General features: G+C 44.8%; 1 protein-coding gene across 5 annotated transcripts in view; it reads left to right on the top strand.

Moving 5' to 3' along the window:
* Positions 1-9,526, top strand: part of LOC147006603 (uncharacterized) — a 40,217-nt gene extending 30,691 nt beyond the window's left edge. For all 5 annotated transcript variants that reach the window (XM_085868406.1, XM_085868407.1, XM_085868403.1 and 2 more), the window contains one exon: positions 7,185-9,526. In XM_085868406.1, coding sequence (XP_085724532.1) covers positions 7,193-9,175 — 1,983 coding nt within the window. In that variant the 5' untranslated portion in view covers positions 7,185-7,192 and the 3' untranslated portion in view covers positions 9,176-9,526. The remainder of the gene's footprint in view (positions 1-7,184) is intronic.
* Positions 9,527-17,401: the final 7,875 nt, after the last annotated feature.

Raw genomic sequence — 17,401 nt, 5'->3', positions numbered from 1 at the left:
CCGGGAACTATCGCCCGGAGCCAGTCACGGGTGGGGATTTAACCTCACCACAACTCAGTCCGCATTCTACCGGCGCGAAATAGGGTCCGATCGCCGAATGGTCGATTTACCGAAGTACTTGCGCGAGTAGCGTACCGGGGAGTTGGACCACACCACAGGCAGACTCCGGACACGAACCGCTTAAGCAGTTCGTTCCGTATAACAGGGATAACCGAGCGGAGTTATCGTCGGCCTTGACGGTTCCGATTAATTACCGGGATGTTGAAACCCACTACGAATCCCTTACGTGATGCAAGATGGAGATTCATAAAAGGAAGGAGACGAAGCAAAGCGGGAAACATTTCAACAAGCAATGCACATTTATTACGGAAACACGGAGGGCACGTATATTACAGTCAAGACAAAATGCAACAAAAGCAAATGCAATACGACCGAATAAAAGGGCAATTATTTACAACACATACAGTTCTACTTGTCGGGACTCGGCGCCACATCACTCATACAAAAAGCAAAGGAAAGAAAGCCACCTTCACAGGCAAGGAGGCAGACAGGTCCGTGGACCAAATGTGCGTGGATCCTGGAGGAGCGGCCAGGTCCACGAGACCGAGAAGGTCTTACCCGTGTCCTCGTGACGCGATGGCGGGCAAGCCGCAATGTTCGTGCAGCTGCGCCCCGATTCTGTGCCCCTAGCGTGGTCGGCGAGGCCTCTCCGACGTGTTCCGCGCAAGCAGTTTTGTTGGCACCACGTTTAGGGTGGGGGAGGAACGGGGCCCCCCGGCACTATCTCAGCGCGGATGGGGGGGGTGGGGGAAATTACTGATGCTCAGGGAGAGGGGAATAGCTGGCTGGCTTAGACCCCGCGACGAGACGAGCGACCCCCACACCGCAACCTCGTTGCCGACCGCCATCTTCACTTGACTCGAACTTGAACTCTTCTCTTGCCCCAACCAGCCGCCTGCAATTCAACTGCGCGAACTCTCCGAGTCGCCTTATGCTCGCGTCTTTATAGGCCACAGGAGGAGCCTATATGCAAATTTCAGGATCAAAACGCGATTGGAGGCGCGGCCACGCCACCCTCTGTTCAGCCATTGGTGCGCCAAAAAGGGGGCGTGAACCCTGCTTGATCCGAATTCCTCTCGTAAAGAATCCACGTTCATCACGTTGGAGGCGGGGCTATACCGCCCAACGCTCGCCCATTGGACGGAGAAAAAGGGGGCATGAAGCCTTCCTGATCCGAATTTCTCCCTCGGAAAGGCAGCCATTCGCGCTCGCGGTTCGATGCGTTCGGCACCAATCGCCAAACGGGCCCTGAACAGCATGACGTTTGGTGTTTACTGGTGGTGTGGTCGATGGTTGGAGAAGGAGATAGGCGAAGGTGGTGGGGGGTTTTCTGTGGTGGTTTGGTGGTTGGCGGGCGTCGTTTGGGAATGGCAGTGAAGCGATGTTTGCGGGATGGAGTTGTGAAGGTAAAGGTAGTGGCTGTTTGCGTTGTTGGCGGCTTAATGGTCGAAAATAACAATAGAGAAAGAAAAATGGCGAACTCAAAGTGTCGCAGCCCGGATGAATCACACATATTCCCTCCATACAATGGGTTTGGGCTAACTACACATGAACTTACCTATATATCTCACCTGAGGACTCTTTATGGTGTAATGCGAATTTCCACAACCGTTACACTCTAATGACCGTTGTGGGGAAAGAAAAAGAAACGGAGCACAGAGGTGAGATATCATCCAGATCAATACATACAGTATATATATATATATATATATATATATATATATATATATATATATATATATATATATATATATATATATATATATATATATATATTGTTGCGGATTCGCGCCCGCCGGCGTGCTGACGGCCACGTAACTCGAATCGCGGCACGTCGCCCACCGGACGGACAATCCAGTCGTGACCCTCTCGGACTAACGCCGGGAACCAGTCACGGGTGGACCTTTCGGTCTCACCGCGATCGAGCCAATCGGCCCCCGCGTGGGATAGGGTTGCTCGCCAAATTCGACCTACCTAAGTACCCACACGGAGGGTAGACTGGGCGATCGCACCTCGCCGCAGGTCGACTTCGGACACGGGCCACTTAAGCGACCCATTCCGTACTATCGGGATAACCGAGCGGTGTTATTCGTCGGCCTCGACGGTTCGATTAATTATCGGGCGTCTTAGCCCACGACCAACCCTTTACGTGAAGCAAGATGGGGATTCAATGAAAGAAATGACGAAGCGAAGCGGGAAAACAGTTCAACAATAAGCACATTTATTTCGCGGCACACGGGAAGCACACATATGCAATTCCACCAAAAGCACATGGAAAAGAAGAAGACAAAAAGCAAATGCGACAATGCAGATCTATCCGACTACCGGGCACTCGGCAACACTTATACAATTTTACTTCACAGACGGCGCCGACAACACATATTCCCAAAGCAAAAGAAAAGAGAACCACCCTCCAGGATGAGGGGGTAGGCGGGCCTGGGGCCGAGACCGTGTCGGGCCTACCCGTCTGATGATGAGACGCGAAGTGGCGGTGGTGCCTCAACTCCGCGGGCCTCGCGGACAGTGGCTGGCAGGGGGTGGGAAGGGGGCCCCCTTTTGTCGCACTCTCTCAGCGCGGGGGGAAACAGGAGGGGGTTGCTGATGCTCGGGGAAAGGAGGATTTCAGAAGAATCTCGGGTCCCGCGACGAGCGTCTCCACCACGACCTCGGTCGCGCCGTCGGCCTTTCCCTCCGCAGTTCACCGAATCCGACGCGAGCACCCCCTCAACCGCCTTCGCCGCCGCCGCCTCTCCACAGCTCCGTCCTCTTCACTCCGACTCCGCGAACTCCCAACTGCCCCTCGACTGACGAACGCAGTCGTTTTTATAAGCCCCGTGGCTTCGCTCTTTCATCTTTGACCCTCTGCCTCCGACCTTTCACCTCGCTCCCCATTGGCCCGAGGAAAAGTGGGCGTGAATGCTTTTTGATCCATGAATTTGCATATAGCGACCGCCCTCCAACGCCCTGGAGGCGGGGCCAAACCGCCCCTCGCTCACCGATTGGACGGAACAAAAGTGGGCGTGAGTCGTTTTTGATCCGTTTTTCTGCGGTAAGTCCGCGATGCTTTTGAACACGCTGCTCGGTGCACGCCCTACACGAGTCCAGCATCGGTGCCCACGAGTGGCGCGAGATGACGGTGATGCGATGGTGGCGAGTTGTGACGGTAAAGGTCGTGGCGGTTGTGGTGAAGCGGCGTTGTGGTTGGTGGTTGTTGTTGTGATGGCTGTTGAGACGTGGTTGGTGGTGATAATAATGGCGGCTGGTCCAAAATAAAGATAGTAAAAGAAAAACGGCTATCCTGAAGAGTCGCAGCCCTCTTGAATGACATTTATTCCCTCTAGACAACGGGTTTGGGCCTAACTACACATATACTTTCCGAGATATCTCACCGAAGGGACCTGAATGGTGGTTTGTGAATTTCGTCAACCACAACAATATATATAGTAGTCTTGTACGTATGTTTGTCCTCTTATAACTCGAGAACTACGCATCACAGAGCAAAACTAAAGTCATATTCGGAATCAGCACGTCACACAGGTACTCCAGCACACCTTAGATGTTTAAAAAAAAACGAAAAAAAAAACATCGTCGGTTTTTTTTTCCGTTTAATTTTTCTTCTGCAATTGATTGATTTTCCGCGTCGTGACTTTTTTATTCACAAACTGATCAAAATAAGACAAAGGCAGACCAGTGGATGGACAAACCAGTGGATGGACAGACCAGTGGATGGACAAACCAGTGGATGGACAGACCAGTGGATGGACAGACCAGTGGATGGACAGACCAGTGGATGATGGATAGACGAGGAAACGTTTACAAAGTTTCTGATGAAAAATTGGACTTTCTGATTTTCGATGCCCCGAAAAAGGAGGAGCTCCATTGGTGCCAAGGCAGCTGCAGCAAAGCGAAAACACACCAAGACAATAGGAGACTGAAGAGGAGCAAGATGTCAGGCTCAATGAGCAGGCACAGCGGCAACAACAGTGGCGAGCAAATGAGACTGAGGAAGAGTGTGATGCAAGACTTGAGGCAATGCGTCACCGCGCTGCAGAAGCACGAGCACTGGCCCGGGCACAAGAGCACAATGCCAACAGGGTGGCATCCACGTACGATCCGGCTGACCCCACAACTCATGCAGACATCAGCCGAATGGACCAAGTCTGCACCCACTATTCTGCTTACAAGTTCGAGGGAGAGACCAAGGGTGTGTGCTGCAGCGATGGGAAGGTCGTTCTTGAGCCCTCTCCTGCCCTTCCTCCCTTGCTGAAGGAACTTGTCTCAGGCGAAGGTCCCCTCAGCAAGCACTGCCTTGACAACATTCGGACGTGTAATGGCAGCTTTGCGATGACGAGCTAAGGGCACAAGGAAGCTGAAGTCCAGGGCTGGAACCCGAGCATCCGGATCCAAGGTCAAGCGTTCCATCACTTTGGAAGCTCGCTCCCGCCTGAAGAGGGCCAGCCAAAGTTCCTACAGGTCTACTTCCTGGACTTACACGCCAAGGAGCTGGCTGCCAGGAACCACAGCGGCCTCAAACCACACATCCTTGAGATGCTCACAAAGTGGTTTCACGAGAATAACCATCTGGTCCGTGGGCTCAAGACTGCAAGGGATGTACTTGCAGAAGGAGGCAACTCTGAAGAGCGCAAGATCATCATCAGAGAGAAGAAGCGACCCCAAGGAGAGCACAGATGCTGCTACATCTCCCAGTCTGCACCAGAAGTCGCCATCCTGATAGACAATGAGCCAAAAGTACCCAGAGACATTATCCTCAGACTTCGCGATGAGGCATCAGTGAGCAGCATGCATCTTATGATGCACTCCAGTATCCCATTGTGTTGCCACATGGAACAGATGGCGACAGCATCCATCTGGTGGCCAGGACTGCGACTGGACAGGATGGACGAAAACTCACACAGCTGCAGTACCACAGCTACCACATCAGGGTGAGAGAGAGCAACCACATACTGCAGATGCGACGACTCTTTCATCAGCTTCTGGACGATGTCTACTACAAGATCGAGACAGAGTGACTGGGCGTTATCCGCTGGGAGCAAAATAACTACCTTGCTGGTAACTACGACACTCTCCGTGACAGCCTCATGAGCAGTGATGACGAACGCTAAAAACGACAAAGAAATGTTAAATGTGTCCAAATTAAATGTGATATATATATGAAGCACCGCAATTTACCCCTTTCTTCTTCCTAGTTTTTCCCGGGCAACGCCGGGTGCATTCACCGAGTGTATATATAAAAGTGTATACTTGACCACAACCTTCATCACCCATGACGTTGTAAAGTCTGTAAACAGCATTTTAAAAAATCGATGTCTGAGGGGTCTTCGGGTGGGTTGCTCCTGTCGAAGAATTTTCAATTCCTTCTGTATATTTGAGTGATTTATTGAAACAAAACAAATACAAACACGAACATATTGATATGGAGATTTCAAAGGCGCTTCAATAAGTGTTCGTCTGATCCTGCAGTCCATGGAAAGTTTGAATTCTTATTTTGTATTCAGTGAGACAATGTCTGTTCATCCTCCAGACATGCTGACCCCAGAGCTGACATTTTTGGGGTTCAGGGGAAATAATTACTCACTTTAAGGAATAATCTTAAAGGAATAGTTCAGCTTAATTTTGCAGGGATAAGGAATATTTATGACCTGAAGGTTGATGGGAGTTTTGGTCATTATTTTCACAAACATTCCATTTAAGCTGGACTCTTGTTTCCAGCCAGACGTTCAGGCACCAGGATATAATTATTTATATGCAGGAATCCCTTAATAAGCCAAATAAAATACGAGGTGATTCTATTATACTGAATGAAGATTAAAGATAATTTGGAAGACTCATCTGTTTTTGGCAACAAGGGTTGTTTTTACTTATCAGACTGGTATCCTTCCAATACAGTCAAGGGATACAAGATCATTTAAAATGCAAATATGTATTATTAAAATAAATACATGTTTAAGTACATAAATGTAATAATCATGTTGTATTTGAGTGCATTTCCCATGAAAGAGTTATTACGTAACATTGTATTGTATGCAAAAAACATTTAATTTTTCAAGGTAATTTCAATCAAGTTTAATTGGCAACATTTTTTTTGTCACCCTCAATCCCATTATGCTAATTTTGGAGAAATTTGCATTGACACCCCCCAAAATATGTGTTTGCTTTCTTCTCCAAAATGACACAATTTCATTGAAACTTGACAACAACATTCACCCCAAGTTTCTTTACAACATTAAAAAATACTAGTGCATGCGTGGCCGTACGTGCAAAAAAAAAACAAAAAACTTTCAAACCACGTTCCAGAAACAACAACCACACAGGCCGTTCCTTCGCTCTCGCGTGCCCATACGTGCGTGGCCGCACATGCAAAAAAAATAACAAAAAACTTTCAAACCGCGTGCCAGAAACAACAACCACACACAGCCGTTCCTTCGCTCTCCCGTGCCCATACGTGCGTGGCCGTACATGCGTGGCCGTATGTGCAAAAAAATTAAAAACATTCAAACCGCGTGCCAGAAACAACAACCACACAGGCCATTCCTTCGCTCTCGCGGGCCTGTACGTGCGTGGCCGTATGTGCAAAAAAAACAAAACTCAAACAAATACACAGGCCATTCCTTCGCTCTCGTAACCGACGACTGGATTGGGGGCATTGTGTTTATCTATAAATACGCATAAGAAATCGAGAAATTATTAGAATGCAGTAAGTCATCACTATCGGGAAGTCCGTACGTTGTAACCAGTAATGGGGAACGCGGCTGAGGATCTCCTCCCCAACGGCCACGCCAACGCATCAACGTGTCCTGTCATTGGTTTGGTAAATAAATGGCCATAACTTGGGAACCACTTGTCCGATTCATATCAAACCTTGAAAAGGCACGTACTCAGGTCCCCAGCAATATACCTGGCAAGTTTCAATGAGATCGGACCAGTGGTTGTCGAGAAACAGCGGTCACAGACACACACACATACAAAGAGATTGCTGGAATTATAGACAGATATATCGGGGTCTAAGAGGGTCTGCAGGGCTGTGTGGGGGGGGGGGGTGGAGGGGTCGAATGATGCATTTTCTGATGCTTTCCGGTTAGTTTCGTGTTTCATTGTCTTTGCAGATTTAGAAATGAAAATCATTTCTTTTACCAACTCTACTCAGTTCGACACAGAAGATCATTTCAATCAGAAAATGCCTTGTTGTCGGGACAATCACAAATCGAGCATCATCTCTTCCAAGAACCACAAAGGTTGTTTAAAGGCGATCAAGCACATCCAAGGAAACGAGAAACACGACAAGTCTTCCGTGTGTAACAAGACTTTTACTACTTCATCAAATTTATATCGTCATACAAGATTACATTCCGGGAAAAAATCCTTCAAATATTCCGTGTGCTCGAAGGAGTTTTCTGATTCATCAACTTTACATTGTCATCGAAACATACACACCGGGGATAAACCCTACAAGTGTTCTTTTTGCCCGAAAGCATTTACTCATTCATCAACTTTACATCGTCATCGAAACATACACACTGGCGATAAACCCTACAAGTGTTCCTTTTGCCCGAAGGCATTTACTAATTCATCAACTTTACATCATCATCGAAACATACACACCGGGGATAAACCCTACAAGTGTTGTGTGTGTAACAAAGCATTTGCTGATTCCTCAACTTTACATCGACATAAACGAGTACATTCCGGGGATAAACCCTTCAAATGTTCTGTTTGTAATAAGGCATTTACTCAATCATCATCTTTACATCAACATGAACGAGTACATTCCAGGGATAAACCCTACAAGTGTTCTGTTTGTAATAAGGCATTTACTCAATCATCATCTTTACATCAACATGAACGAGTACATTCCGGGGATAAACCCTACAAGTGTTCTGTTTGTAACAAGGCATTTACTCAAGCATCAGCTTTACATCAACATGAACGGATACATTCAGGGGATAAACCCTACAAGTGTTCTTTTTGCCCCAAGGCATTTACTAATTCATCAACTTTACATCGTCATCGAAACATACACACTGGGGATAAACCCTACAAGTGTTCTTTTTGCCCGAAGGCATTTACTAATTCATCAACTTTACATCATCATCGAAACATACACACTGGGGATAAGCCCTACAAGTGTTGTGTGTGTCTCAAGGCATTTGCTGATTCATCAACTTTACATCGACATCAACGAGTACATTCCAGGGAAAAACCCTACAAGTGTTCTGTTTGTAATAAGGCATTTACTCAATCATCATCTTTACATCAACATGAACGAATACATTCCGGGATTAAACCCTACAAGTGTTCTTTTTGCCCCAAGGCATTTACTAATTCATCATCTTTACATCGTCATCGAAACATACACACTGGGGATAAACCCTACAAGTGTTCTTTTTGCCCGAAGGCATTTACTAATTCATCAACTTTACATCGTCATCGAAACATACACACCGCGGATAAACCCTACAAGTGTTCTTTTTGCCCGAAGGCATTTACTAATTCATCAACTTTACATCATCATCGAAACATACATACTGGGGATAAGCCCTACAAGTGTTGTGTGTGTCTCAAGGCATTTGCTGATTCATCAACTTTACATCGACATCAACGAGTACATTCCGGGGAAAAACCCTACAAGTGTTCTGTTTGTAATAAGGCATTTACTCAATCATCATCTTTACATCAACATGAACGAATACATTCCGGGATTAAACCCTACAAGTGTTCTTTTTGCCTCAAGGCATTTACTAATTCATCATCTTTACATCGTCATCGAAACATACACACTGGGGATAAACCCTACAAGTGTTCTTTTTGCCCCAAGGCATTTACTAATTCATCAACTTTACATCGTCATCGAAACATACACACCGCGGATAAACCCTACAAGTGTTGTGTGTGTCTCAAGGCATTTGCTGATTCATCAACTTTACATCGACATCAACGAATACATCCCGGGGAAAAACCCTACAAGTGTTCTTTTTGTAACAAGACATTTTCTGATTCATCAAATTTGTCTCGTCATCAAAAAATACACACTAAGATACAACAGGACGCAGCGACGTGTTATCAGGGAAATAACCAAATACCTGGATCTGGAAAATGAAGTGAAAATTACCTGGAAGTTGAGGAGTGTCGACATTGTGCCAGGGATCTTTGCAGCAACTGGAGTGATGAACAAGAATCTCACTGAGACCTTCAAAAACATCCCTGGGAATTCATATTACTGCAAACTAACTACAGTTGGAGACTGTCTGGTGTGAAGTGATGATCCTGAAAAGAACCCTCGGAACGAAACTCTGAGAACAAGAAAACGTCACAACTTGCTCAAACAAACATAACCCTTCAAAATGGAGGTGGTTGCACACACACACACACACACACACACACACACACACACACACACACACACACACACACACACACACACACACACACACACACACACACACACACACACACACACACACACACTCAAACAAATAAACACGCACTCAAACACACACACACGATTCATTTTTATTTATTAAAAGTGTAAACATGAACTGGAATTCTATTTTGCTTCTCAAACTTTGGGATATCTTTAATCCCATTACTGTGTTTGTTGTTCCTCTTGTTTGAAGTTCTTCACATCACCTGTGAGAGTTTATTCTTTGTCCGTCTTATGATCAGGTGTACAGGTGTTAACCATTAAAATGTTTGTTTTTCCCAATCATTTCAACCTTTATCTTTGATTACTTTCCGAGTTCAATGTAAATTGGAACTTTAATCTGATTATAGTTATTTATAGACGAATATAAATTATTAAATGTATCTAAAGTCCAAATACCCTTTTCCATTTATTCGATGAGAATTCAGTTTCTTCCCTTAAGTTCAACATGTGTAAAAACATTTAAATGAATGAATAAGCAGGTGGGGATGGTCACACCAAAAGGTATTTAAACAAGGTAGGGATGGTACTATGACGATATGCAAGGTCCATCCCGACATCTCTCTTTGATTCCTCGTGTAATTAATTTATAATTGACAAATTATTTATTTTTACCAAGTAACACTACTCGCACACAGGTGCAGTTACATCGACAACCCTTTTGTCAAACAGCAGAGTCAGACAGACAACAGCACAAATGTGGAAATGACTGAATGAAAATGTTGACTGGGTGATGTCATAGAATGGGTGATGTCATAGAAAGGGTGCCCTTTTCATGGTGAAAAGTGACCATTTGGGGGGGGGGTGAGGCTTATCATGGGGGAAAAGGGAAGACAGACGGGTTTTCCCTCCTTGGAGTTTCCTTCTGCGAGATCTGATAGAAACTCCCTAATGGCTCCTCATGCACTGCTCAAGCAGTTGTAGACCAGATAAGAGGGTCTCACGTTATCCCTAAGGTGGTCGGTACTTCCCTGTACTCGGTATAAGAGAAGAAGTCCCTGTACTTGGTATAAGAGAAGAAGGTTGCTTTGTTATTGTTTTTAATTTTCGGTTTGACTCGCCATTGACATTCAATTGATGTAAGTGGCAATGATCTTTCCTTCCCTGATCTTCAGTATCCCCTTACAACTCTCCCGAAAGAGATGACGTGACAGTTGCCTTTTGTTTGTTTCAATAATTTCGATTCATCAGTCGTTGTCCTTCGTCCACGTCACAGGACTTGACCTCAGATGTTTGGACCGTTTGGAATCAAAGTGAATCAAGTGGACGTCATGTTGTCAAAGTGTCGGAATCACTTCCTGTTTTTCCTTCCTTCCCATTGATTGAATAAATTGATCATTTCACTGATTTCAGATGTTGATTTAATTTTCGGTGTTTCATCAATCATTGGATAAAATCATAAATCGATCGATTAGAAATGTGGAACGGCATCTGTAGAGCGCGTAGTGTCGCCAGTTGATTCCGTTCACTACAAACCCTGCTACTATGGCCCACTGCTATTACATACCTGTATCATCCATACACCTGTGTATTGGCTTAACGGTCAAGGACAGCTGGCTTAAGATCATCGGGTGTTGAGTTCAAGCCGCTGTCAAGCTGTTTAATTAACACCAGGTGGTGTTGACTCATCCAGTCATCCTTTTGTGGTCGGCGAAATGAGTATCAGTGTGCTGGGAACAGGGGCATTGCGTCAACTGAGCAGGCAAAAACAATAAATGATGCAGCCAACCAGCTGCAGGCTGCATACCAATAAATAAATCCATGCTCCCTATGATGTCACACACATTGCCATTATCTGTTGCTTTATCGATTGATTGATCATTAGGATATTTAACAAACACTTTTGTTATTTTATATTTATACAAATAAATTGCATCAATGAAGATGAATATGAAACACAGGGTCAGGTCATGGACACGTAATAATACCCTCCTCACCATCCCCCAACCCCTCTTTCTCCCCCTTGGTGTTTGACCCCCGCCTGATGGAGGGGGTATCGACACCACATTTCACTTTCGAGGTAGCGGGTATCACTAGCACGTACTTTTAAATACCAATTTGCTGTTTCACACTGAGTAACTGGGCAATGGCTTCAAACACCATGTCCCCAATTTTTTTTTTCCCAAAGATGCAGGCAAGAAGCTCTTCGGTAAATTATTTTCCACAAGTGTGATTGAGCTTGGCTACCGGTAGATTGAAGAAAGGTTTGGATGAACTGGGCAAAGAGATTGCTGCAACAATCGGATTTGAGACTTCCAGAAGACACCATCGAGCCACCTCCGAGTTATCCAGGTGTGTTGTCAGAGTGGGTGAGATTCGTGAATTCCGATGTGACATCAGTGATGTAAAATCATCCCTAGTTTACCAGTAAGTACAATCAAACACAAGAAGCAGGAAAACAGATTTCTGCAAATATCAGTAATGATCAAGATAATTAAAAGGGAATTTGTTTACTGAAGCAGGAACTCAAACAGTACACTTCTGATGTTGATATTGATACCCTGCCGAAGTCTACGGATATTGATAACTGATGAGACAACACGGATGACCCGGGTTGTTCAAACGTTCGGGGCATGGCAAAAGGCACAGAGGGTCCAAGTTGTGTGAACGTTGAAGGTGTGCTACCGATGGACAACAATTCAGAGTAATTAATTTCCAACATTCAAAACACCACGTATGATGTAATTTAGGTGGTGGGTTGTGGACAGCAACCGCTCAAGGTGGTACTACCGTTCTGATTTAGGAGATTTAAAGTGGTGCCTGGAATCATCTTACACTCTCCGTGTCAGGATTTCTGGTCTTACTTACTGTCTCGAACTATAACTACCGGGCTCGCTTTAATATCTCTCTCTTGCAAACAAACGTCATCAACTTTTCAAACAAACATCATTAACTTTTCTTTCTCACTCGTAACTTACTCACTTTGTTATCAGCCTCGCTCGCTGCCACACGGGGTGTGTGTGTGTGTGTGTGTGTGTGTGTGTGTGTGTGTGTGTGTGTGTGTGTGTTTGTATATGGAGCTGTATGGACATGTGGCTCGTTTTCCTGACGCTAATCCTGCTCACCAGATTCTCTCAGTGAGGGAGCCTCGTGAGTGGAGGAGGACAACGGGCAACCACGTGACTCGTGCTTGCAGCAGGTTGATCGGCATCTCAAGGAGATGGGGATGGGCCAGGTATCTGCCTGGGGGGTGGCCAGACGCAGGCCTCTGGAGATGCGCTGCTCCGGCACATGCTCCCATACTTGACCTGACAAACCACCCTCCCCTTAAATATCTAGTTTTTCCTTCCTGACAACTCACTCTTCAATGAGCCTTGACTTTGCATACTAAAATGAAAAAAGACCGGACATTCAGAAAACGTGGAAATCATTCAGGCCAGCAATAAGCATCTGTTCACGCTCCATTCCGACCATGCTGCCAGCTACGTCTGACTTAAGGGATGGGGGTTAGAGGGGGAAGGAAGGATAAACCAGAAACTAAGAACATAGGAAATAGCATCCTTTATTAAAAGCACAAGGTTCACATGAAACACGAAAGAAGATATCACTAAAAGGAAAGGTTATGAAGAATTACAAATAGTTTAAGAGCATCTAAGAGACCAATTAGTTGAAAAGCAATCAGCATTTAAAATGTTGATAAAACTGAATGAAAGGGCAAGAAATCCCGAGTGCACGGACACTCGACCCTCTCATCGAGGAGTTCAAGGGTCTCCGCTTGTGGTCTTGCCGGGTGCAAGATCTTCATTGGACCCATCAGTCTTGGAGAAGAAGTTGTGCTGCATTGCGTCACTTGCGGTGACACGGGTTTTGGGGTCGAAGGTCAGAAATTTATGAAAAATAAGGATGACCATAATTATACAACATGATTATCCGACATAATCATCCACGGTGGGGGGGGAGAGTGAGAGAGAGGGGAGGGGGAAGAGAGAAGGGGGGAAGAGAGAGAGAGAGAGAGAGAGAGAGAGAGAGAGAGAGAGAGAGAGAGAGAGAGAGAGAGAGAGAGAGAGAGAGAGAGAGAGAGAGAGAGAGAGAGAGAGAGAGAGAGAGAGAGAGAGAAAGAGACAGACAGAGAGAGAGACAGACAAAGAGAGAGACAGACAAAGAGAGACAGACAAAGAGAGAGACAGACAGAGAGAGAGAGATATGGTGGGGAACATGGAGTGGAAAAGAAAGGCCGAATGAAAGCCAGAAGCACCAAATTGAATCGTTTTGTTATCAGTCCATGGCCCAGGGCTGGCAGGATAGACCACGGAGGTGCACTCTGTCTTCTGAGCTGTCCAGCTTGGGTTCGAATCCAGACCCAGCTGTAAACTATCATCCTGGTGTTTCACAGGTTGAACGAGGCATCATCGTGCGTGCCGTTCCTCAGATGGACATTAAGCAGGAGGACCCATCGGCCCAGGCTGGGAGTTAGTGGTCAATAATGCCTTTTGTGAGTCGGCGAGTTATCTTCGACACAATCAAGAAATTACTAATTCCTGCCAAAGTTACCTTCAGTCGAACGTCAGGCCTCGCCATACGATTTATGAAAGACTTGGGACAAAAACGTTTGACCTGCTGACCCCACAAAAATGTGGGAATAATTGGGTCCGTTAAAGACTGGTATACTAATATTAATACGGTGCAGTCACTACTTGCCCGGCGTTATCTTAAGCATGTAACAGGTAGTGTCATGATTACACCATCAGGTCATTACCGTCACCCATGGTGTCATAGTGCAGGGGCATATGTTGAGATACATGGTCATGTTTGCAAACTATGTTAATTTATGTTGTCATGTTTTTTTGTGACTACAGGAGTATATTGATATTGAAAAATCTTGGTGCCAATTTTTTTATGCATGTTTAGTGTGATTTTTTCCAGAAAATACGAGATGACCATGATCGTGTTTTAACAAAAATTAATTTTTTCAAAACAATTATAAGTATATCATATATACCTTAAAATGACCGGTGAGATGTACAGAGTAATTTTGGCAGGAAATTATCATGCTACTTTTTCTAAATTGTTATATATTTTAAAATATGGAAAATATAGTGTATTTTCAAATTTATTGAACAAAATTGGTGCATGCCGCTTGGCCAACTTAAGTGTTATATTTTATATTATTTCAGAGTTCATCATTATAGTTCATCATCATTGTCATCTGAATCAGAGGCTGCTGATTGTTGAGTGTTCTCACAGATGTCATCAGATGCCTCACAAGTGCACATCTCTGTACACACAACATTTGCTCGCTTGCAGGAACAACGTGCCGTTCTACACATTTGTTTGACACATTTGCACCTCACAAGTTCCAGCACAGCCTTTGGTGCAGGTGGTAGATGGGTTATCACTGGCCTGTATAGGTTGTTCTCTTATGTCCAACCATATTCTGATGGTTCTGGTAGTTTGGGTTTGGCTATTTCATCATGGTACCACACCATAGCCTGATAATGAGCTCGCTTGATGTGTTGTTCCAGTGCTCCTTTTGTAGGTGGCAATTTCTCGGATTCTGCAAATGAGTTCACATTCTTGGGTATATGTGTCACTTGCCTTTGGGTTTTCACTTCATACATTATGTTCTGTGCAATGTTGATGGTTGCTCTATCAATGTGGTTTGCACGTTCATCAGCCAAGGACATGGATGGCCCTTCTGACACCCATCGGAGCAGTGCTGTCAAGGATGCTGGGACGTTATCATCTCTACTACCACTGTTAAGTGATCCGTCAAAGACCCATGGCTTCATTCAAAAATGCTTCTCATGTTCTGTTCCATACTTCGGGAGTCAATTTCCTTTCTGATGGCAGAATCTTTCGTAGTCTTGGAGCAAAACATTTCAGATTGTCTCGCACTGGGACGTGAGAATTCAACATTTTCAAGGTGTGTCTTGATCAGATCTTTAGCATGTTTATTCTGAATCAATTTTCCTCCTACCACTCCATGCATTCTGTGGATGCCAATGTAGGTGTTGGTGACATCATTCATTGAAACTGTTGCCAGAGTGAAGTACATTTTTCAATACATTGAAGAACTCGATGTCGGCAAGAATAGTCCTTTGGTTCTGATCCACTTGGTGAGGGTTCAACGTTTGTTGCTGTGGTTGACGCAGTACATGTTTCACGTTGCAGGGGAGATGATATTTTACATCTATGGCCCGAGCGTCATTTGGTGATAAGGCTTGTAATCGAACCTTCCATTCATTATTATCACTGATTTGGACAGCGTCGTAGATTTTGTTTTCCAACGTCAAATGAACACAGTTCATGCAATTGTTTTGTCGTTTCATCTCCACTACAGAATAAACATGGCATCTTGTCATGTGAGACTGATGATGAACGGGTGAATGGCTTCGTCCCTGTTGTGGCATCTGAACACGGTGAGTTATCATCACATTTTGATGCTTGGGAAGATGACGGATGGCCTACTGGAGATGATAGCAGAATGGTAGAATCTTTGGTGGCTGTACTTTTCTGAAATCGCATCTTCGCACGATCAATTTTGAGCAAATGCACAGTCTCTTGAAAGCACTCCCTGTGCCAAGCGCCCCATATTATATGATTGAAGATCTGATGCATCAACAGCCGGGAGTCTGCTGCTCAATGGTAGATAACCAGGATCACCATAACCTGCACGCTCATGAACACTGTCCAGGAACTTGTTACATGAGGTGGGATTGGCAACCAGTTGTCCACCTTGAACTTGACACTTCAGACATATTGCATAGTTTGTCTCTGAAGTTACACGAGGATGCTTGGAATGAGGTTTGTCCATTTTGATTTCAGAGAGATACCTCAATTTTTATGATTCGTGGTCTGGTACAGCATATGTGAGTACATCGGAAATAAACAGAAGCAAGAAAGGTAAAGCAAACTTGTTAACCAAATGCACATAATGATTGTATTGGCATGACTGTGTGATTTATGCACGAGTATTATGATAAATATAACTGCGATGTCATCCACTCTCTGAAAGATAAAGAAAATTGTGAATCTTATGCACAAAATTATTGTAAGGGAATTAATATATAGTTTATATAGCTGCGATGTTGTCTATTTTCCAAAAAATGTATCATCAGCAAATAGTAAGATAATAATTTATTTTTTTTATTAATTATCTGCTCAGTTGTATTTAAAGATATCCAATCAAATAACTCTTCTGAAATGTGATTCCTCATGATCAACAACTGTAATTTATTACAACAAATAGATTGTGTTGTTATCTTCACTAATTTTGCATATACTTATATACTGTTACGGCTGTGGAAATTCGCAGAACACCATAAAGGTTCCTTAGATCAGTTATCCTGGAAAGTGAGTGTTCAGATAGGTTTCCCCACCGTTGTTTAGAGGGATTTCTTCGTGCTCATAGGGGCTGTGACGCTTTGATAGTGTTTTTCTTTCTCTAACGTTATTTTGAACCGACATATCTCGCCCACCATTACAACAAACCACGACGCCAACAACACAACCACCCCCAACTACGCCACAACACCAACCATGCTACGATCGCCACAACAACACCACCACCATTTAACCATCTTCGCCACGACGCCAGCTTGCAAACGCCATCCTCCACAGACCACGCTACGACCCTTTCCGCATTCAAAAAGGGTCCCTTCGTGATGACGGTGAGGATAATATCTCAAGCTGATTTGGATGCGACCCAGTGTTGTGGCCCCTTCGTGATGACAGTGACGGTAATATCGCAAGCTGATTTGGATGCGACCCAGTGTTGTGGTCCCTTCATGATGACCGTGAGGGTAGTATCGCACGCTGATTTGGATGCGACCCAGTGTTGTGGTCCCTTCGTGATGACGGTGACGGTAATATCGCAAGCTGATTTGGATGTGACCCAGTGTTGTGGTCCTGTCGTAATGACGGTGAGAGAAATATCGCACGCTGATTTGGATGCGACCCAGT

Source organism: Eptatretus burgeri, unplaced genomic scaffold (assembly GCF_056783735.1).
Source record: "Eptatretus burgeri isolate ZD-2024b unplaced genomic scaffold, Ebu_testis_v1 Ebu_testis_scaffold_3161, whole genome shotgun sequence".
Classification (NCBI taxonomy): Eukaryota; Metazoa; Chordata; class Myxini; order Myxiniformes; family Myxinidae; genus Eptatretus; species Eptatretus burgeri.
This window is presented reverse-complemented; position numbering and strand designations above follow the sequence as displayed.